This window comes from Cucurbita pepo, chromosome 4 (genome assembly GCF_057944985.1).
Source record: "Cucurbita pepo subsp. pepo isolate OVF chromosome 4, ASM5794498v1, whole genome shotgun sequence".
Classification (NCBI taxonomy): domain Eukaryota; kingdom Viridiplantae; phylum Streptophyta; class Magnoliopsida; order Cucurbitales; family Cucurbitaceae; genus Cucurbita; species Cucurbita pepo.
Window position 1 is genome coordinate 6,768,470 of NC_141801.1, and position 22,152 is coordinate 6,790,621.

A 22,152-nucleotide genomic window follows, 5' to 3' on the forward strand; every position below is an offset into this window, starting at 1 on the left:
CAAGAAGGGCACCCCATCGCTTATGAAAGTCGAAAGCTCAATGATGCCGAACGGAGATACACTGTCTCCGAAAAAGAAATGCTGGTTGTAGTTCATTGCCTACGAGTCTAGAGACAGTATCTCTTGGGATCACAGTTCATAGTGAAGACGGATAATAGCGCCATTTGCCACTTCTTCAATCAACCAAAATTGACGGCAAAACAAGCCCAGTGGCAAGAGTCGTTGGCGGATTTGACTTCAAATTCGAACACAAGGCAGGGAAGAGTAATCAAGCAGCCGATACACTGAGTCGGAAGGGCGAACATGCGGCCCTGTGCATGTTAGCCCATATTCATTCAAGTAAGATCGATGGATCGATGCGCGACATCATCAAAGAACATTTACACAAAGACCCATCGGCCAAAGCCGTCATCGAACTAGCTAAAGCTGGGAAGACACGACAGTTTTGGGTCGAGGGAGACCTTCTAATGACTAAAAGAAACAGGTTATACGTCCCAAGAACGGGAGAACTGAGGAAGAAGCTCATTCAGGAATGTCATGATACCTTATGGGCAGGACACCCTGGGTGGCAAAGAACGTATGCCCTAATAAAAAAGGGGTACTTCTGGCCGAATATGCGGGACGATATCATGCAGTACACCAAGACATGCCTCATCTACCAATAGGACAAAGTCAAGAAAGCCAAAGTCTCGGGACTCTTGGAACCTCTACCTGTGCCAACAAGACCTTGGGAAAGTGTCTCTGGACTTCATAACACACCTCCCAAAAGTCGGAGAATATGTCTCCATCTTGGTTATCGTAGATCGGTTCTCAAAATATGCGACGTTTGTTCCCACTCCCAAATTATGCTCGGCTGAACTAACAGCCCAACTATTTTTCAAACACGTTGTCAAGTTATGGGGCATTCCGTCGAGCATCATCAGTGATAGGGATGGTAGGTTCATTGGCACATTTTAGACCGAACTATTCTCCTTCTTGGGAACGACTTTAAACATCTCTTCGAGCTACCATCCTCAAATTGATGGACAGACGGAACGGTTCAACTGCTTGCTCGAAGAATACTTACGTCACTTCGTCGGCGCTCGCCAGAAGAACTGGATACAACTACTAGATGTGGCCCAATTCTGTTTCAATTGTCAAACGAGCTCGTCTACGGGGAAGAGCCCCTTCGAAGTTGTAAGTGGACGACAACCGGCCTTACCACATATTATTGATCATCCTTATGCAGGGAAAAACCCTTAAGCTCAAAACTTCACAAGCAAATGGAAGCAGACAACAGATATAGCCCGGGCATATTTAGAGAAAACTTTCAAGCATATGAAGAAGTGGGCGGACAAGAAGCGTCGCCCCCTTCAATTCTGAGCAGGAGATCAAGTCCTCATCAAGTTGAGACCAGAACAGATCAGATTTCGCAGCCGAAAGGACCCGCGACTAGTTAGAAAATATGAAGGCCCAGTTGAAGTCCTCAAAAAGATCGGGGCTACCTCCTACAGAGTTGCACTACCCACATGGATGAAAATCCACCTAGTAATTCATGTGAGCAACTTGAAGCCTTCTCACCCGACCCGGACGATGACCAGCAAAATGTAATCACAAGACCAAGCATCGATCTGAAACAAAGAGACAACAAAGAAATAGAGGAGATCCTAGCCGACAGGGTTAGGAAGATAGGAAGACCCGTACGGACGATTCGTGAATTCCTTGTCAAATGGAAGAATCTCTCTACGGAGGAAACCAGCTGGGAACGCGCCGAAGATCTGGACTCTGCCGCCACCCACATCGCTAGGTTTGAAAGTAGTCGGTTGATAGGGATGTCAACCAATTAGGTGGGGGAGGATGTCACGGTCATGCTCGTCCAAGGCGTGTTGCCCATGGCCGCATGCCCACGACAAGCCCAACCCTTTATGTCTTTTCATATTCTAGTGTTTTACTTTTATATTTCTAGGAAGTATGACGTTTCAGAAATATCATGTCTAGGCCTGTCAGACATGAAATGCCTCAGAATGTACTATAGGGGGATACGACTAGTTGTCAACTTCTCCCTTTCCAAGGTTATATACTGTAAGCCATTGTTATTTCTCTCTTGCTTGCTTATATAACGTCTCTTTCAAAAATATCTCTTTCGAAAATCTCTCTCTGCCCTCGCTTTCTCAAATCTTCTCTTAAAACCAAGGCTAGAGGCTCGAGCATGCGTCGCTTGGCCGTAGGCGACGCAAGAACGAATTGACTTAGCTCACTTGTCGTTGGAAAGTGAGTGCTGCACAATCACAAGTCCGCTGCCATTAAAAGTGCGATTATGACACTCTGCTGCTTCCACATGTCAACCTGCGATGCAAGCAACCCCTTCGACTTGACTCGGCCCGGGGGCGGTTCCGGTAGCTTTTCCTGTGCCTGTTTCGGCGACTTTCTAGCGACTTTTTGGTGGGTGTTCCAGCAACTTTCCTGCAGCTTTTCCAGCGACTCCTCGACTTGCCATTTTTAGCCCAGTTTCCACCATTCCGACCCTCCCGCACCTGTTTTCAACCTCAATTAAGGTAATTGAGGCCGTTTTAGAGTCGTATTTTACATCTTTAGTTAGATTATTAATTTAAATGTGAAATCCTAACGAAAGATGATGAACGATGCGAAAGGAAGCGAACCCCGACAACCTTTAGAGCAGCTATCGAGGAACGGGAGCTTACGTTTAGCTAATTAGGGAGTACTTCGGCTAAGGCCAACCAAGTAAGTGGCCTTACTATAGGACAGACTAGAAATTGTATGAGTTACAATTATGATGTATGAACTATGATGATGTATGAGTTATGATGATGTATGAGCAGTATCGTGTGATGTCGTATACTAGTATATGATGATGCATGAGCTATGATGATGTATGAGTTATGATGATGTATGAGCAGTGTCGTGTGATAATGTATACTAGTATATGGTGATGTATGAGTTATGATGCTTGAGTTATGCTGCATGATGATGTGCGTAATATATATATATATATTTCGATATATGACGTACTTGATATGTTTGATGCACTTTATGACGATATGACAAGTATGATGATTGCATGATGATTATCTTAATATGACAATGTTTTTCGATGATGAGTGTCATATTGCATCATGTCGATAGATCGACATAGGATACACCCTAAAAGCATGAAAATGATGTTCATATAAATATCAAATGAGCATGTGTTACTTATGTAACAAAGTGATGAGACTAGAGGGTTGTGTCAGAAGAGACGTTATGATGGGAATTTAGGGACTTCATGCATGTTGTATGTTAATAAGCATAGGGCTACTTTCCGAGAGATGATGAATGTGGATGCACACAATATGATGATGAGGGTGTTCATGAGGCTCATGACACTAGGAGTTTCGCTGACCTCCGGACATCGCTACAGATTAGCTGACTAGAGAGGGTCTAGGGGGTGTGCGAGCCCACCTGGGGATTCACACTCGCACGTGTGGGTTGTGTGTAGGAGAGTACTACACATCCATAATTGTCTGAGACTGGAGACCACCACTAGATGAGCTAGAGATAGGTCCCAAGAGCATGATTGCATGTGTTTGCATTTGCATGGCCCCCTATAATGGGGCCACTTACTATTCTTCGAAATACTCAGGCCGCGTGCCACATCATTTTTTAGGTAAAGGCAAGGCGCACATGTATAGAAGACGGCGACATCGCAAACAGAGATTGTGGCACGTGCATAGGGTAGATTCATATTTAAGTTTGTAATCTTAGGTTAGAATAGGTTGTTTTGTATTTCATTGTTTTAAATTATTTTGTATTTGTTTTTATTTTCTCTATTTCGTACTTAAACATGTAAGACCATGACTGTGTTTTCGAGAGAAGAGGATGTTTTAAATGTTTTTGACATTTATACTATAGATGGTGGTTTCTTTTAAGAGTTATATTTCCGGATTAGAGATGAGCATGAGACATTAGTAGCAACTTTGAGTACGTAGAAATTTAGGGTGTTAGACATTTAGTCAAAATCATAACGACCTTTTTTTCTAGAATTCATTTTAAATGGGCAATATTATCCAAAAATATCTTTATGTTCCTTCCTTGTTTGATCCTTTCTTTGTTTTATTTTGTTGTTATTGAAACTTACCTTATCTTGATTGTCTTGAATAGTTGGCTACGGTAAGAATTTCTTTATCCATACCTTATCATAATTTAGTCACTTTCCCAAATAGCCTACAATTGTGTGTAATAAACAGAGTGTTCTTGAACATAAGATGTGTTGAGTGTGTGAGGTACTAAACATATTTAACTATTGTTTTTACAATCATGAACAAGTATAGAGAAAATGGATATTACTCATTTGAATCAAGTTATTAGTGCTTTGACAAGCAGGATGGAGCAAATTGGAATAGTTTTAGGTAATCTTCAAGGAAGCGAAGTAATTTTGAATGAAAAAGTAGAAAATGAAGAAGATGACAATATCACCCTTTTATCCTAGGGGAGGGAGAGATGTTGGTTGAGGGAGAGGAAGGGGTAGAAAAATTTTAGCATCAAGAAGAATTGAGAGGGAGTACCAATACGAGAGAGGAGAAGAAAGAGAAGTTGGGGGAGTAAAGCTTAAAATTCCAACTTTTTATGGGAGGTCTGATTTAGAGGAGTATTTATAATATGAGAGCAAAATTGAGCATGTTTTCGATTGCAAAATTGTGCTCCAAGTGATTGATGGATGTTATCGCCCCGTTGAGCTTGTATGTTTATTTTGCATGGATTATGTACGATGATTCTAGATAACTATTGTGTGCACACCTAGTTAATTCTAATGAACCAGTATCATGTTAAGATAAGGATTTGTGGTTAGGTTGACTAGTTACCTAATTTAGACCTAACCTTTTTCTACGAGTCTAGCACAACACCATGGCTTACAACTACCTTAAAGTTGTCCTTAGGCTGCTAGATGTGTGAACAATGTCAATAGTTTCGTGGGGAAACATGGATTTCTGCTCAGAGCTCGATTGAACCTAGCCATTTTCGCATGGAAAATGAGAGATCCACATCGTACAAATCATTAGCTGGATGAGATAAGGGAGGGGTCGTGCTCCCCAATGAGGGTGACTTTATGGACCTAGGAGGCATTATCTCACCTCTAGGTAAGACACTATAGAGTCTCAGCCATGCATGAGGTAGCGTCTCACAAAGGGTCACTAGTCATTCACAGCTCGACATAGGAAACTCTCGAAGTTTAAAATGAAAGGACAAATAACTAGAATAGCCCAAGAGGATAAGACTAGAACCAGACGTACTAGAGCATATGAGAAGTCCATGGGAATCTATTACGCCTAGAAAGTAATGAGAGCCTACAAGTAGGCGAGTTACTGAATATGACTTTTATACTCCTCCTTTCTACATTATCCTTTTCAGGTGCGTGATGCTACGGGTCGAGAGAGGGCGTGTTTGAGAGACATGGATGGTCACAGAGGAAAACATGTCCCGGAGTGTCAGATTAGTCTTTTACTTTCACAAGCTTTCATTGTAAAAATTGGTCAACAATTTGATTCATTGTATTGAAAATCTCTTCTTTTTAGAAAATGATTTTTGTATTGATGTATTTTCAAATATTTCTTACATTCACACTCATTCACATTGTCGCTTTGAGTCACGACTTTAAAACTTTAGGTCGTGACAAACCAATTATGTTTGATCATTTTATTCAAATTTTTATTTCTAACATAAGTAAAATATTAAAATGTAAAACATTAATTCATTTATTCTCAAATATAACCTATTTCTTTTGAAAAAATATATTCAAAATATTTAAAATTTTATTTTTAAAAGTGGGCGGAAAAAATAATTAAAAAACAATTATGAAAATATAATTGTTTCCCACCACTCTGAACATCCTTTGCCCGGAGGCCCCGGATCCCTGAAACAGGCCACTTGCATCCATGCCCAACTCATCACCACCGTCTTTCTCTTCAACAACCTCCCTCAAATTTGTACCCCAAATGTGGCTTTGCCGGCCAGACCTTGTTGCTATTCTCCTCTGCCTCAGATGACTGTGGGAATCTCGTTTCTTGAACTTCTTTTGTTGCCCAATTTGCCTGTTCTAAAAGACTCTTTCAGGCTTTGAGTTTCTTTAACCATATGAGGGGTCTCTGCTGTTTTATTTGCTTGCTGATTCTATGGCTTGTGTTCATGGAGATCAGATGCATTTTCTAATTTGGAAACATGGATTCCATGCTGAAGTCTTTGTTGCCAGTGCATTGGTCGATATGTATGCGAAATGTTGTGATATGTGCACTGCTGAGAAGGTGTTTGAGGAAATGCCTGTGGGAAACCTTGTGTCTTGGAACTCTATGATTGTGGGGTTCTTGCAGAACAAAGTTTATGATCGGGCCATTTTCTCTAACTGTTCTTGATGAGGTAAGCTTTTCGAGTGCTTTAGTGTTTAGCACCATGTTGGTAACTTGGAGTTTGGGAAATAAGTTCATGGGTTTCTCTGAAGCCTGGTGTCGAGAATTTGGTTCATGTTAATAACTCGCTGATTGACATGTATGGTAAATGTGGCTTGTTTTATGATGTTGTGAAGTTGTTCTCAAGTATTGGCGTTTAGAGATGTTGTTGCTAGGAATATAATGATCATGGCATGAGTTTATAGCGACAATTACAAAGGTGCCTACAATAGTTTTTGGTCAGGAGGAAAGGTTTAATACCTGATGATGCATCATACTCTTCTGCGCTTCATTCTTGAGAAAATCTTGCCATTATATCAGGGAACGCTTATCCATTATCAGATCATACAATCTGGGTTTGTGAACATGTTGTGTGTTACAAGTTTTTTGGTCACAGTGTATGCAAAATGCAGCAGCTTGGCAGATGCTTTTTTTGGATATTTGAAGAAACTAAGGACGATAATGTGTTTTGTTGGACAGCCATAATTGCAACTTGTCAACAGCACGGCCATGCTAACCAGGTTGTTGAATTGTTGAAAGAAAAGTTGAGAGAGGAGATTACACCTGACTACATTACTTTTATTTCTGTTCTCTCTGCTTGTAGCCACACTGGTCGTGTTGAAGAAGGATTCTTCTACTTTAATTCAATGGTTGAAGTGCATGGTAGTAACCCTGGATATGAACATTATGCGTGCATAGTTGACTTGCTTGGCCGTGCTGAGCAGTTGAATAGAGCTAAGAGGTTTATAGAACTGATGCCTATCAAACCAGAGGCAGAGTTGCTTGATCTTTATTATGTTGCATATGAGGTTAGCAACTTTAGTTATATCTTTGACATTTCTTAAAAGCATATGAGATTAGCAACTTTTGCTATATCTTTTGACATTTCTTAAATCCTGAATTGCACGGTATCTTGCCTTTTTCATGTTGTGCCAAAGGCCATTGCTTTTGTTGTCTGTAAAATGAAGTTCCCTTGTAGTTGTACTAAATTGAGCAGCCTGATGAGGAAAAAGGAAAAAACATTTCTTCCTTTACAGTATATGTTGATGTCGAATGTCAGTATATGTTGATGTCGAATGTCAATAGACAGGCGCATCCCTTGCTTTCCATGCAAGTACGCCATTACCCATACTTAAGTTTCAGAATATTGACATTGCCTTCGATTTGACAAAACCCTTTAGTAATAACTTTAACTCCACGGAAAGACAAAGGAAGCCTCCTTACAAAATCCACAAAAATGCTGACAATATACACATCACGGTACAATATTAAAGTTTACATTACAACTATGAAAACTATCCCAAAAAATCCTCACAACCACATCTTCTTATAATTACTATAAAAAAAAAAACACCACCAAATAATAAATACAAAGAAGAACCAATATATTCGTACAGTATCAAGTATAGCATTAAAGGAAACCTTCTTCTATACACACTCTTTTCTGAATAAGAAACAAACCAAGAGAAATCAAATGATACTGACACCGCAACGCTGAATATGCTGCGTGTCCAAACAATAATGGTAATACGGCATTCGTGTGAACTATTCAGTGTTTATTAGTTCCACACCATCACTTAACTTTAACGTCATCCCTTGCTTCAGAGGAAAGGGTTTTTGAGCTGGGTGACTTACCAATGATAGCTTTCTTTGCCTTCACCAGTGACTGTTTTACTTTCGATAAAAGATTGTGTGAATGCTTATGACTATGCTTTGATGGAACTTCTTTCTTGTCATTCACTTTTGCAACTTCTCCTGTTTTCACAGCTTCTTTATCTTTTACTTCCAACTCAGGTTCCTGGGGTTCTTTAGGCGTTTCATTTACATGAGCTATGCCAGTTTCAACCTCTGCTGGTTTCTCATCTTTAATACTCTCCTCTATCTTGGTTTCCGCAATCAGGCCAGCTATCTCACCAGCCTTTTGGTCATCAATTGACTTTTCTACTACCACAGCATCAGTTTCAAAATCTCTTGGAGCCACCTCTTCCCTTGGCAGAGTTAATTTCTGTATTTCCTCTCCCACCTTTTCAACCCCATCGATATTGATCGATTCCTTTTTTTCATCTTTTTTCACATCCTGAGGAGGAAAGTCCCCTGCAGTTAATTCTACACTAGGTTGAGCCCCCTGGCGAAGTGAATCTTGTCTGTCTCTTTCCTCTGTGCGTTGCTCCTCTTCTTTGTGGATTTGTTCTACTCCCAAAGGTGGCTTACTGTCATCCCCAAGAGCTAATGACTTCTCACCTTTCACACTTTCACTCTTCTCAATTGCCTCAGTTTCAACCTTCACATAATCATTCAGAACTTGATTGGTTATTTCAGGTGATTCTTCTTTACCATCCTGGACTTCTGTAACTTCAAGTTCTCGTTTTTCAACTGCTTCCGAACCTGTCTCTTTTGCTCTCACCTCCTCAGATTCAGTCACAGGAGAACCTTCATCTGGAAGCTTTGTGTTGCTGGGAGGTACGGACTCAGTAATCTTTTTTGCTATAACTTCTGATTCTTTCTCAGGTGGAACTTCATTTGGTTGCTTCTGGTTCTTGGAAGGTTCAATGGATTCACTAGTGTCTTTTTCCGCCACGACTTCTAATTCTTTCTCGGGTTGAACTTCAATGAGCAACTCACTTTCCTTCGGAACTTCTACAGATTCACTAATGTTTTCTTCTATGACTTCCATTGATTCTTGCACTGGCTGTACTTCAGTTGCATGTTCCTTTGTCTTAGGAAGGTTTGTGGGCTCAGTAATCTCTTTTTCCACCACTAGTGGATGAACTCCAATGGGCTGCTCCTTTTCTGTCGGAAGTTCAACTACTTCAGTTATTTCTTTTTCAATCACCTCTGCCTGTTCTGCTAAAAGAACTTCAACCGGCCCTTCTTTCTTGGAAGGTTCAGCAGACAATTCTGGAACACAAGTTGTCTCTGGTTTCTTCCTCAGCTCTTTGTCTATACTGACAAATTCTTTAGCTTGTTGTTCCTGTTCTAAGCCCTTATCAGAATCTTCTATAAGGTTACATTTAGCCACCTGACTAACTGAAACTTGTTCATCACTTTCCACTGCATATTGCGCCTCTTCTTCTTGGGGTTTTCCTTCCTCAATGGGTGGGTTAATGTCATCTTCAGAAGCCAATGCCTTCTCATCTTTTATATTTTCAACCTCCACGTCAGTTTCTTGAACGGTGAGCTCAGGTAATTCTCTCACATTTTCCTGTACTTTAATTGCTTCGGGTTCTTGTTTCACAACTTCTTCAGAACCTGTGGAATCACTGGTCTCTTTTCCCTTCACTTCTCCAGATTCTGTAACTGGAAAATCTTCCTCTACCTGCTCCTTGTTCTTTAGAGGTTCAAAGGATGCACTAGTCTCTTTTGCTATAACTTCTGATGATTCTTTCTGGGAAAGAACTGGATCTGGCTGCTCCTTGTTGTTGGGAGGTTCAATGGATTCATTAGTGCCTTTTGGTACGACTTCCAAGTCTTTCACTGGATGAACTTCGGTTAACAAATCATTTTCCTTGGAAAGTTCAACAGTTTCACTAATCTTCTCTGCAGTCACTTCTTCATGAGCTGGATGAACGAGTTCTGTGGGTTCAGTAATTTCTCTTTCTGTCACTTCTCCTGATTCTTTTTGGCGGTCAACTTCAACGGGCTGCTCCTTTTCTGTTGGAGGTTCAATTGTTTCAATAATTTCTTTTGTGATAATTTCTACTTGTTCTTCTTCTGTAAGAACCTCATTAGTCTGCTCTTCTTTCTTGAGAGGTTCAACGAATAAGTCTGGAACAAGACTTGTCTCTGGTTCCTCCCTTGGTTCATTGTCTACGCTGACACATTCTTTAGCTGGAGGCTCCTCTTTTAGTCTCTTACCAGATTCTGTCATTGGAAAACCTTCATCTGCCTGCTCGTTGTTCTTAGGAGGGTCAAAGGATGCACTAACCTCTGGTGCTATAACTTCTACTAATTCTTTCTGGGAAAGAACATCATCTGATTGCTCCTTATTCTTGAGAGGCTCAATGGATTCACTTGTCTCTTTTGCTATCACTACCGGATGCTCATTTTCTGTTAGAGGTTCAACCGTTTCAGTAACTTGTTCTGCAACCACCTCGCTTATCTCTTTTGCTATCACTACTGGTAGCACCTTTTCTGTTGGAGATTCAACCGTTTCAGTAACTTCTTTTGCGACCACCTCGCCCATCTCTTTTGCTGCCACTACTTGTTGCTCCTCTTCGGTTGGTGGTTCAATCGTTTCAACTGTTTCAGTAACTTGTTCTGCAACCACATCATTTATCTCTTTTGCTACCACTACTGATAGCTCCTTTTCTGTTGGAGATTCAATTGTTTCAGTAACTTCTTTTGCGACCACCTCGCCCATCTCTTTTTCTGCCACTACTTGTTGCTCCTTTTCTGTTGGTGGTTCAATCGTTTCAACTGTTTCAGTAACTTGTTCTGCAACCACATCATTTATCTCTTTTGCTACCACTACGGATAGCTCCTTTTCTGTTGGAGGTTCAACCATTTCAGTAACTTCTTTTGCGACCACCTCACTTATCTCTTTTGTTATCGCCACGGGTTGCTCCATTTCTTTTGGAGGTTCGACTGTTTCACTAACTTTTTCTGCAACAACATCAATCATCTCTTTTGCTATCACCACGGGTTGGTCCTTCTCTATTGGAGGTTCAACCGTTTCATCTGTCTCAGTAACTTTCTCTGCAACCACCTCGCTCATCTCTTTTGCTATCACTACTGGTTGCTCCTTTTCTGTTGAAGGTTCAATCGTTTCAATAACTTCTTCTGCAACCACCTCACTTATTTCTTTTGCTGTCACTACTGGTAGCACCTTTCCTGTTGTAACTGTTTCAGTAACTTCCTTTGGGATCACCTCACTTATCTCTTTTGCTATCACTACTGGTTGCTCCTTTTCTGTTGGAGGTTCAATTGTTGCAGTAACTTCTTCTGCTACCAGATCAATTCTCTCATTTGCTATCACTGCTGGCTGCTCCTTTCCGATCGGAGGTTCAATGATTTCAATAACTTCTTTTGCAACCACCTCTTCTGGTTTTGTCACTGAAACAACCTCAATTGGCTGCGCTTCTTTCTTTGGAGGTTCAATTGTTTCAGTAACTTCTTCTGCTACCGCATCAATTCTCTCTTTTGCTATCGCTGCTGGCTGCTCCTTTTGCATTGGAGGTTCAAGGGTTTCAATAACTTCTTTTGCAACCACCTCTTCTGGTTTTTTCTCTGAAACAGTCTCAATTGGCTGCGCTTCTTTCTTTGGTGGTTCTACAGATTTTTCTGGAAGACTAGTTGTCTCTGGTTCCTCCTTTGGCTCTTTCTCCACGCTTACAAACTCTGTAGCTGGTTGCTCTTTTTCTGGGCCCTTAACAGAGTCTTCTATTGGACCAGATTCAGCCACCTGACCTACTGAATCTTGTTTATCACTTACCTCTTCCTGGATTTTCCCTTCAATTGATGGGCCATGGTCATCTCCAGATGCTAATGGCTTCTCATCTTTCACGGTTTCAGCCTCGGCACGAGTGTCAAGAACTTGTTCAGTTATTTCAGATAACTCTCCTGTACCATCCTTCACTTCAATGATCTCCTTTTCTTGTTTCTCAACTTCTTCAGAACCCAATGTGGAATCATTGGCTTCTTTTTTGTTCTCTTCTCCAGATTCTGTCGCTGAAAAGCTTTCATCTGCCTGCTCCTTGTTCTTGTGAGGTTCAAATAATACGCTAACCTCTTCTACCATAACTTCAACTGATTCTTTCTGGGAAATAACTTCAACCGGCTGCTCCTCATTCTTGAGAGGTTCGATGGATTCATTTGTCTCTTTTTCTTTCGCTACTAGTTCTTTTGGTTGATGAACTTCAACTAGCAATTCACTTTCCTGGGGAACTTCTACAGATTCACTAATCTTTGTTTCAATCACCTCTCTTGATTCTTGCGCTGGTTCAACTTCAGATGCCTGCTCCTTTTCCTTGGGAACTTCTTTTGCTTTCACTTCTTCCAATCCTTTGATTGGATGAACTTCGGCTGGCTGCTTCTCTTCTGCTGGAGGTTCAACTGTTTCAACAATTTCTTTTGCAACCGCCTCTATTGGTTCTTCCGCTGGAACAACCTCTATCGGCTGAGCTTCTTTCTTTGCTGGTTCAACGGATTCTTCCGGAACACCAGCTTCTGGTTCCTTGTCTGGTTCTTTCTCTACACTGACGCATTCTGTCACCAGTTCCTCATTTGCCTCAGCTGGGCCCTTACCTGAGTCTACAACAACTGATAATTCTGGATTATCAATAATCTGTGGCTTCTTCTCTTCTACTTCAACAGGCGCAGTTAAAGTTTCAACTTTTTCTGCGGCTTCTGTTGCAGACTGTACAGCGGCACCTGGTTTCTCTTTTCCTTGACTGTCAACCGTATCGTCTGATGATTCATCCTCTAACTTTGGAAGCCCCACAGCCTCTAATGGTTGCTCTTCTACTTTTTGTGCAGTTGGCTGCTCTTCTGGTGGGCTCTTAACATTGTCAGCTGCATCAAACTCCTTTATACTCCTCTCCAAGAACGCAATTACTGGCAGCTCTGTTGCTTCTCCTCCAACCGGTTCAGCTGATGGGCTCTCCTCAGCAACAGAGGTCACTACCTCTGCGACAAAAGGTGATTCTTTTTCCACCTTCACAGTGTCTTGAATTGATAGACCAACAACAGGATCTTCATCTCTTTTTTTCACCTCAATAACAGGAGGCTCAACCTGAATATCCACTTCTTTTTCTTCTGTTGTGGACAAAGTACTATCTGGACTATGTACGTTGTCAGCTTTGCCTTTCTCTTTGTCGTCTTCTACAGTTTCTTGTGGTGAAGAGACATTTATCTGTTCCATTTGTACTGTTTCACTACTTAACTTCACCATTTTCTACAGTACAAGAAAAATTAACTAGAAATTTAAAAAACACAGAAAATATTACTGAAAGGCAAGGAATTGACGGATTCAATCTACCCTGTGACAGAATAACATGCTCTTACAACTCAGCTCTAATCTATCAAGGTGTGAATAGAGATCCCTTACACAGATTAGATGAAAATTAGGGAATTCAGTGAAGGACTCAAAATAACTAATAAACTAAACTACAGCCATGGTTCTAAACTATAGATAAGATAACCTGGTAGCAGAAAAATTAGTTCTTGATTAACAAATACATGTGTGGGTTCTACATGTAATATTCAGTTTTAGGGAATATATATATACTGCATGCAGTCAATATTACATGCAGATTAACAAAAACATCAAACGGAGGGGTGTTTAAAGTTTAAACTGAAAAAAAAACAAGTGGGTGTTGATCAAAAATCCTAAAAAACAAGAGAACAAACAACGATCTCCACAAAAGGGAGTAGTCAGAAAAGATGCAGCAAAATAAGAAGCTGAAGAAACTGAAGTACGAACAATCAGAAGTGATTTGGAGGAAAAACTCACCTCATCGGATGTAGAAGTTTGATGGGAATCAAGAGTTTGGGTGGCCATAATGATTGTGAATGGAGGACCAAAGTGGCAGTTCCCAGTAGTTAAGAAATTGAAATGAAAAAAAAGATGAAGAAATTAAGGAAAGGAATGGTGCAGTTGGCAACAACGCAGAAAATCTTAATTAATCCACTAGAAAACTTCTTGAAAGAACCACCCCACTTGAGGAAAAAAAAAGTTCAGAAAAGGAAAAGGGAAAAAAAAAAAAAACAGTCTGTCAGTGACAGACTTTTCTCACATGATCCAGGATGGAATGATTGATGAGGATGAGGAGTATGATGATGATGATGATGATTCCTTTTAGTTTTTGATCTAAATGAAAAAGGAGATCAAAGAGGGTGGAGAGATAAAAAGCTATGATAATTAGAGCATTGGCTAAGTGACAAAACAGCAAAAGCAACTGGGTCCCATGCCTTCTGTATTGTTTTGGTCTTCTATGTCATATTCATAAGTGCATGTTACGTCTGGGATGCCATTCAATAAGATCAGGTTGGAGCCATTCGGCATTTGATATTTTTTTCCTCTTAAATATTGCATTTAACATCATATGAGACTTGGACATTGGTCATTAAGGCATTCATAGCACACTTTTTTTTTTTTTGTACTTTCCATTTGCTGCTGTATGCTTGTCTCTGATTCTTAGCAGGAAAAAGGGAAATGATTAATCTTTTTTGTATGATTTAAGAAACTTGATCTGTTTTAAGGAACTTTCAAACTCAATTATCATCTTCTCCAGCAGATCATAGCTTTATGGAGGTGCAGAAAGATAAAAGCAGTGCAGGACCCTCAGCCATGGCCTGCAAGCTTTGAAGCCCACTCCCACCAGGTACATATTGTCTAGTTTTATTGGGCCTGGCCTGTTTTTCAATCAACAAAAAGCCTTTGCCCCTCTCTCTCTCTCTCATAATTTATTCCAACTAAGAAACTTAAAATGAGCTAAGCATATCTGATGAGATTAGATGAGATCAGAGTTGTTTATGTTGTTTTGGGCATAATAGCTTAGCTGGTTAGCTGGTTTTGGAAGACCGAAATGTAGAGGAAATTAAGTGGTAACCAACCGTCTGGTTGGAAATTGCCCACGATCGAAATATGTCGAAACTTCAATTTGAGGGAAGAAAGTTTTTTAATAGAGGAATCTTAAGCACTTATACTTTATTAATTCTTCTTTCTTTTTTGTTGTTTAAATAACATACATCTATACCGGAGATTGCATAATCAATCTCCTAAACTTTCAAATCAATAACTACTAAATATTCCGATTTCCTAAACTTTAACTACTAAATCTCCTCAACTTTCAAATTAATAACTACGAAACCTTTATTCTAAAGTCGCTCTAGGTTAATAACTTGTTTTGCTAAAGATGATTAACTGATAATGAAGTTAAAGGGTGGAGTGATGGGTGGTGAGACATGTAATTGGGCCATTCCATTGGTAAATACAAGTGTGTGTGTTCTTTGAGTTGTGAATATGATTAGACAAGCTTAATCAATATCTGTCTGTTGTAAGACACAAAGTTAGTGAAGACTTGGATTTTGTTGTGAATAGAATCTCTCACGTAGTGGCTTTGGAGCATAAACTCTGAACCAAAAAAGAAAAAGAAAGTGTTGATTGGAAACCAAAAGCAGCAGAAATTATGTAATTATTCAAAGATGGGCATAAAAGGAAGCTAATTCAACCATCTTCCTTTTTCATTATTGATTGCTTTTAATGCCTTTTTTTAGGACTTCTTATTATGTTTGCCTTCTTATTAAAGTCACTCTTCTTTCCCACAACACTTGTTTTTTCAGGTTTTTGTAGATTCTCGAAGAGTAGCAAAAGCTCACACGAAACTACTCGGTTTGTTTAACCTTTAGATCACATATTCTCATTGCCTATTAAGCTTCAATAATTCATGCAAATTTCATTTCCTTTTTCGGTGTTTAGCTTTTTCATTACTATTGCCTCCTTATTCTTTCGATAAATCTTAAGTTTGAAACTTTGTTTCATCGTAAATATTAATGTTTATCGTGAATTAACGAAAAAGTGTAAGGAAAATCCACGTGGCATAGGAGTTGGACAAATACATAAAAGGTCATTTCAAAGGGCAAGGATTGTGGATCCTTTGAGATTGAGCTGTCTGGGCAAAGCAATGTGAAGTGTTTCCCACAACAATTTCTTCCTACTCCTCCCATACTATAAACTTCTCCATGCAACCAATCTCTTTTCACTTATACTCAAATCACACAAAAAAAATTTCGGAAAGAGCTAACCCGTCTTTGACCGTTCTAAAATTTGATGATGCTACTAATAAGTTGGTGTATCAGATGTTTATATGTGATTTTGAAAAGTATACAGACGGTGTAAAATCAAGTGAGAAGAGAACTGTGGACGATGGACGATGTGCACATAAATTATTTTGTTTGTTTAATTTTTTATAATCTCATATCGATGAAAAATAAAATTGAAATGAAACTCAAATTTGTGTTAAAATATATTATGCATTATCCATCAATCTCATTGAAAGCAACGAGCCAAGAGATGTCGTTTTAAAATCATTTCAATGGTTGTGAGTTTGACATATTGTACAACAATCTATATCATGTACTGCAACATGACGTTTTCTACTTTATATCGTTCAATATCTACTCTTTTTTTTTCTTGCAAATATTAATGCTAACTACAAAGAAAAAATGGTTTATCTTTCGATTTATTCGTCCGTCTTAATTATCATTTTCTCTCTATAAATAAATAAATAAATATAAATATATGATTTTGATTTCCATGCTGTTTTTTTATCTTCCTTAAAGTATTTATCTCTTTAACTTTTTTTTTTCTCTGACTTTTATTATCAAATATATATAGTTTTAATTAAAGTTACTAATAAATTACCAAAAAAACATTCAAAATAAAATTAAAAAAAAATATATATATATATATGAAACATAGCTATTGAACAGTCAGCCAAAAAGGCTCACCAACTCATATCAAAATATCCAAACTCAATAAAAATTAATATTCAAAACAACCACAAAAATATTCCAATTAAAAATTAAAAAATAAAACTTGAATATAAAATTTATACTTTTATCATTTATTCAAATAATTCATAAATTTTTTAGTTATTATTTATGGTTAATATATTCAACATAATATATATATATATATATGAAGAAAATAAATAAAATAAAATAAAAAATAATGTTATTGGTTTCTGTTGTTAATTAGTTGTCTGTTTGAGAATTAGGTTAGGAAAAGATTGGTTTGGAGGATAATGCAAAGAGATGTCTCACAATTTTTCAAGCGATTTGGATTATCTCTCTCTCTCTCCTCCTTTTTCTCTCTCTAAATTTCAAATTCCTTTCTTAATCTTGCTTCTCCTCGTCTCCTCCTTTGTTCAAAGCTCGACTCTCAATCGCTCGGGAGCTCTCTCAAGTCCTATTCTAAGAACACAAGTATTACTCACCTTTTCGACTCTTAAGGCGTTCTGGAGCTTTCTCGAGTCCTATTCAAAGAATACAGACATTACTCGAGATCAAGGTCAATCAAAGTATAGTTTAATTGGTTAATGCATGATTCGAATCTCCCGAGAAAGCTATTAAAAAAAGGGGTTAGAAATAGCATCGAAACAAAAAGTGATTCTAAATTGGTAATCACTAAAATTAATCACTCACATCATCTTGATAATAAAAATAAAGGGTTTATGATGATTGAAATAGAAAATATGTATATAAGGAATCAACCACAGCTCAGCATAGTTTGTGTATTACCTAAACCCTATACTCAATTCATTCTTTTATTGCCCAATTCACTCCCAAACCCTTGTCTGCCTATTAATATCAAACCCCATCACCTTTTCACCTAATCGAAACCCGTCCGAGCCTCGAAATTAATACTCGACCCAACACGTGCAAGAACAAGACCAAGAAAAGGAATCAACTTTCTCGAGATATTTTCACGTAAACGAACGATACTTTTTTTTTACTTTTCTCTTGTACATTCAACGTGTTTCTAATCGTCAGCCTACATTATTCCAACGCTTCAAATAATGCTAACCCGACATTTAAATATATATATATATATATATACATTGGAGATTGAAGGATATGGAGTGAACATGGAGGGGGAAGAAATGGGTTGACTTGGGAAAGAGAACAGCTCATTTATTTTTGGCTGTTCTAAAAGGAAGACATTGAAAGCATCTTTTGCTCCATTCTTATTTGAAACTTAATTATCCAATTCTTTTTGTATTCTATAATATTACTATCAGACAGCCCATTCCCCATATTTCTTTATTTTTCTTCCAATCATTGACTAAACCCCTCTCCCATGGGTCGTTAAAGATGTATTTTAACAGTTACGAGAGGGAGCACTGATTCACGGTCGATTTAGTTGACGTAATTATAATAAATGAACATAGCATAGAAACGGGTTTCGACAATAATCGAGGGAAAGTTTGTGATGTTATGACGATCGAGAAATGGAATAAGGAGGAAAAAGTGTGTGGGGTTACTTGTTTTGCTATATTGGTTGATTAGGGTTCTTGTGATTGAAGAAACATTTAGGAAGTTTAGTGAAGAATTGGAAATGAGCAATTGAGTTTAGAACACCAAATGGATAAAGTAAGAACACAATAAGAACTAATATGAGTTTTGAATGCTATATTTACTAACCCTACACATTGCCTTTCATGTTTGTATGAGTTTTCTTTGATTTGGGGTTTGGGAAGAAGAATCTAGGTAGCCTTCTTCATTTGGGGTTTCGATATCTCTTCTCATTTCAATTTTCTTCCCTTGCTTTCTAAACAATCCAATCCAAATCTACTTCACGCCTTCGATCTTACGAAACCAGAAAATATGGTTGCAAATATCTCGATGATCTGTACTTTGTTTTCAGTGATGTCATTTTAGTTTCTGTACTTTTAAGTGTTCTAATAAACCCTTCTATTCGGTTTTTGATGTTAATTCCATAAATTTAACCTTTACACTTCTTAAGAGTATTCATATGACCCGATAATCCGACCTATTTAGACTACTACCCAACCCATACTATAAAAGTTGAGTTGAGTTGAATTCTTGGAAAATCGAGAAAATCAGTTCGGTTTATGAGCTGACATTTTTTTTTTTTTTTTTTTGTCGGGTCAACTCGACCAACCCAAAAGTAGGGTTACAATCCTACCCGTTCTTACCTCACCCTTAAAAAAAAATTAAGAATGTTTAATATTTATAACTGAAGGTGAATTTTTGGGATTTGAATGAATAAGTATAAATTTTTTTTTAAATAGTTTAAAAAAAAAAACAACCCTATCCAATACAAAAATAGAGGGTTTAGTTGAGCTAGCTTTTATTCTCATTGTTTCAGTCACCTGTCTAATTAACCGGAAATTTTAAGAGATTTTTCAACTCAACCGAACTCGTTTACACCTCTAACATGTCCTATTGTATCCTACGTAATCATTAACGAGACGTTTGAAACGTTGAGTGAAATTATTAAGTTAGAATTAATTAATTAAAAAGATTTATAATTAAGAAGAGAGTGAAAGAGAGGGCGTCGGTGCATGGAAAATAATATAGAGAGGAAGAGGAATGTAAATAGCGATGAGACATATACACAACTCAATTTTGTTTAATGCTCATGAAAGCAACTCTCCCATCAATCCTGACCGTCCATTCTAGGCCCCCTACCTGCTGACGTGGAAGCTCCTCCGGCGGCTCAATCTTAAAACCAGGCCCTCCCTCCCTCCCTCCCATTGAAGGTGACCTCTGTCCTTCTCTCCTCTCTTCAATTCAGACTCCCCACCACTACCCTTTCTTAACCCTCCCCTTCTTCTCCCTTCCTTATCATCTCTCTGTTTCCTCCTCTGTTTCTCCTCTGCTTTCCTCTGTTTCTTCTTTTTCTTCTCATGGGAAGGCACTCTTGCTGCTATAAACAGAAGCTGAGGAAAGGGCTTTGGTCTCCTGATGAAGATGAAAAGCTTCTTAATTACATAACCAACCACGGCCATGGCTGCTGGAGCTCTGTTCCTAAGCTTGCTGGTATGCTGCTCTGTTTCTACTATTACTACTACTACTACTACTACTACACCGCCCGCACAATGTGCCCTTTTCTTCATCTCTCTTGTTTCTTCTAGGCCTACAACGCTGTGGGAAGAGCTGCCGCCTTCGATGGATTAACTATCTCAGGCCTGATTTAAAGAGGGGTCCTTTCTCCCAGCACGAAGAGGATTTGATCATTGAGCTTCACGCAGTCCTTGGAAATAGGTGCTTTCTTGTTCTTCCATTCATTTCACCTTTTTGGATTTGGATTCGAAATGGGTTTTTGTTTTTGGATCAGATGGTCGCAGATTGCTGCTCAGCTACCTGGAAGAACAGATAATGAAATCAAGAACTTGTGGAATTCGTGCATTAAGAAGAAATTGAGACAGAAAGGGATTGACCCCAACACGCATAAGCCTGTCTCTGTGTCGGGTGATGCTGACAATGACAGTGAGAAGCAGCTCCCCCCGACATCCACTTCTCATAGAAGCAACGATAACAGCTCCGATGAAGCCATTGAAACGCCGCTGCCGATCATCACTTCATCCAATTCCAGTTCTCAAATCTATTCCCCAACTCAAGAGTTTTTCCGATTCCAAACCACCACCGCCGGCAGCCACAGAGCTTCTGAATTGGTCGAGTTTCTGTCTTTTCACAATCTCAATTACGTCTCTGAAATCGCAAACCCAAATCCCAATTCTCTCTGTTTCAATCAAACTTCCCACTTACTCCCTCCGCCGTCAATTCCATTAAAACCCACCTGGGAAGGAACCGATTTCACCGCCGCCGCCGCCGCCGCCGCCGCCACTGCAAGTGGCGGAAACAGCTTCTTTGACGGAGGGAACTTCCCATGGGGACTGCCGGAGTGCGGAAAAACAGAGAAACTGAATCCGACAGCAATCATAAGAGAAGACAAGAAATGGTCAGAGATTATGGAGAATCCATTCATGATGGGGAACACAACCGGAGAGCAAAATCAAGAATCTCAATCTCAAAATGAATCAATGTATGTAGAGAATTTAAGTACGGCGGCGGAAACAGAGTTCATAACAGAGAGCGGGTGGCAGAGTCAAACACAGAGACAACAAGCTCAAGCATCCTCGGATGCTGTATATAACAAACACCTCCATACTCTTACTGTTTCTTTCGGACATACCCTTTAATTCAATCCAATTATTTTCCAAACCAACATACAAGTAAATCAGTTTTTCCTTTTTTTTCCTTAGCCGATGCTCTGTTTCCATAGCTATTACTAGATTGTGTGCAGTGGTAGTAGTGAAAGACAGGATTTTTCATAAAGAAGAATGAAAAGGAAGGTGAATAAACATGAGGAAAAGGATATGATGAAATAAATGTGAGAGATTTGTTGTGGGTTTTTCGAGATTGTTAATGTTTTGGTCGCTGTCTTGTCTTTCAGTTTGTTGTGTAAAATTACAGGACAGCCAAAATTGTGTGTTTTGAGTATGAACTTGCAGGTATGATATACACAATACAACAAATGTCAGAAAGAGAAGACAAGGGAATTTGAATGAAAGAGTTGCCACTTTTTTCTTTGATTGCTACGTACAATCTACTCTTTATTCATAAAAGCAACGTCTCTAACTTATTTATACATTCTTTTTGTTTTTGTTTCTTCCTTCCCAATCATCATTCCATGTGTTTGCCATTTGGAAGGGAATGGGAAGATGATGACTCCACATCGCTCCCTCTCCAACTCTTCGGTGCCAATACGTATGTACTAACGATAATATCGTTCTTCAGTTTGACTCGACGACTCTCCCGTCTCAACAAAAGACCATGCAAGTTTCTCCACTCGATCTTATTCTGGGGTACCCTAAAAAAGGGAACTTTTCTCTCCTAAGCCATTTGCCATATTGGGTTAAGAAGATGAGAAAGCACCTCTCTCTCTCTCTACCAAAACAGTGTGATTCTGGAGGGTTAGGATCCTTTTCTTTGGAACAATCGAGGACACGGATTAACTAACCAAAGTTAACTTATTCCATCGTTATATACTGAACAGAAGTAAAACTTCAGTAATGAACAGATGATAGTAAAAAGTTATAATAAATCTCGTAGCTCTTAGACGATAAAAGATGCTGATGTTGCTTTATAGTCAACTTTTTCGAAATCTCTTTCGAAGTATATCCGATACCTATGATATGAGATAAAATATAGATAAAGGGATTGAAGAAGAGAAGGAGAGGAGGCATGTGAAGGCACAATTAAGAGA

The 22,152-nt window shown here is 38.9% G+C and overlaps 3 protein-coding genes and 1 long non-coding RNA gene across 5 annotated transcripts; 3 read left to right on the plus strand and 1 right to left on the minus strand.

The window, feature by feature from the left end:
* Positions 1-5,839: 5,839 nt before the first annotated feature.
* Positions 5,840-7,584, plus strand: LOC111792710 (pentatricopeptide repeat-containing protein At3g03580; the record flags this gene model as incomplete). Its single annotated transcript, XM_087123159.1, is given in 10 exon segments — positions 5,840-5,950; positions 5,953-6,112; positions 6,115-6,364; positions 6,366-6,415; positions 6,418-6,456; positions 6,459-6,574; positions 6,576-6,654; positions 6,657-6,726; positions 6,728-6,845; positions 6,848-7,584. Coding segments are annotated over 10 exon segments (1,407 nt in total), but the record flags the coding sequence as incomplete, so codon positions are not given.
* Positions 7,585-7,777: 193 nt separating this feature from the next.
* LOC111793630 (uncharacterized) lies at positions 7,778-14,152 on the minus strand. Of its 2 annotated transcripts, none has more exons than XM_023675595.2 (2): positions 13,867-14,152; positions 7,778-13,266 (listed from the first exon to the last, which is right to left on the minus strand). In XM_023675595.2, exons 1-2 carry the CDS (start codon positions 13,912-13,914, stop codon positions 7,990-7,992), a joined length of 5,325 nt encoding a protein of 1,774 aa, XP_023531363.2. In that variant the 5' UTR covers positions 13,915-14,152; the 3' UTR covers positions 7,778-7,989. The 2 variants fall into 2 exon arrangements, with proteins under 2 accessions (XP_023531363.2, XP_023531362.2); XM_023675594.2 differs by having other exon boundaries at positions 7,778-13,308.
* A 222-nt stretch (positions 14,153-14,374) lies between these two features.
* LOC111793631 (uncharacterized) lies at positions 14,375-16,086 on the plus strand. Its single transcript, XR_002814961.2, has 2 exons — positions 14,375-14,737; positions 15,699-16,086. It is a non-coding gene; the product is annotated as an uncharacterized LOC111793631 (long non-coding RNA).
* Positions 16,087-19,625: 3,539 nt separating this feature from the next.
* Positions 19,626-21,484, plus strand: LOC111793709 (transcription factor MYB61). Its single transcript, XM_023675718.2, has 3 exons — positions 19,626-19,922; positions 20,018-20,147; positions 20,221-21,484. Exons 1-3 carry the CDS (start codon positions 19,790-19,792, stop codon positions 21,083-21,085), a joined length of 1,128 nt encoding a protein of 375 aa, XP_023531486.2. The 5' UTR covers positions 19,626-19,789; the 3' UTR covers positions 21,086-21,484.
* The last annotated feature ends 668 nt before the right edge of the window (positions 21,485-22,152 follow it).

Bases quoted from the DNA above. Each gene is read 5' to 3' on its own strand.
- LOC111793630 (XM_023675594.2), bottom strand. From the start codon at position 13,914: ATGGCCACCCAAACTCTTGATTCCCATCAAACTTCTACATCCGATGAG. The intron at 13,309-13,866 runs GTGAGTTTTTCC...CTTGTACTGTAG, and splicing joins AAACTTCTACATCCGATGAG to AAAATGGTGAAGTTAAGTAG.
- LOC111793709 (XM_023675718.2), top strand. From the start codon at position 19,790: ATGGGAAGGCACTCTTGCTGCTATAAACAGAAGCTGAGGAAAGGGCTT. The intron at 19,923-20,017 runs GTATGCTGCTCT...TGTTTCTTCTAG, and splicing joins CTCTGTTCCTAAGCTTGCTG to GCCTACAACGCTGTGGGAAG. The intron at 20,148-20,220 runs GTGCTTTCTTGT...TTTTTGGATCAG, and splicing joins CACGCAGTCCTTGGAAATAG to ATGGTCGCAGATTGCTGCTC.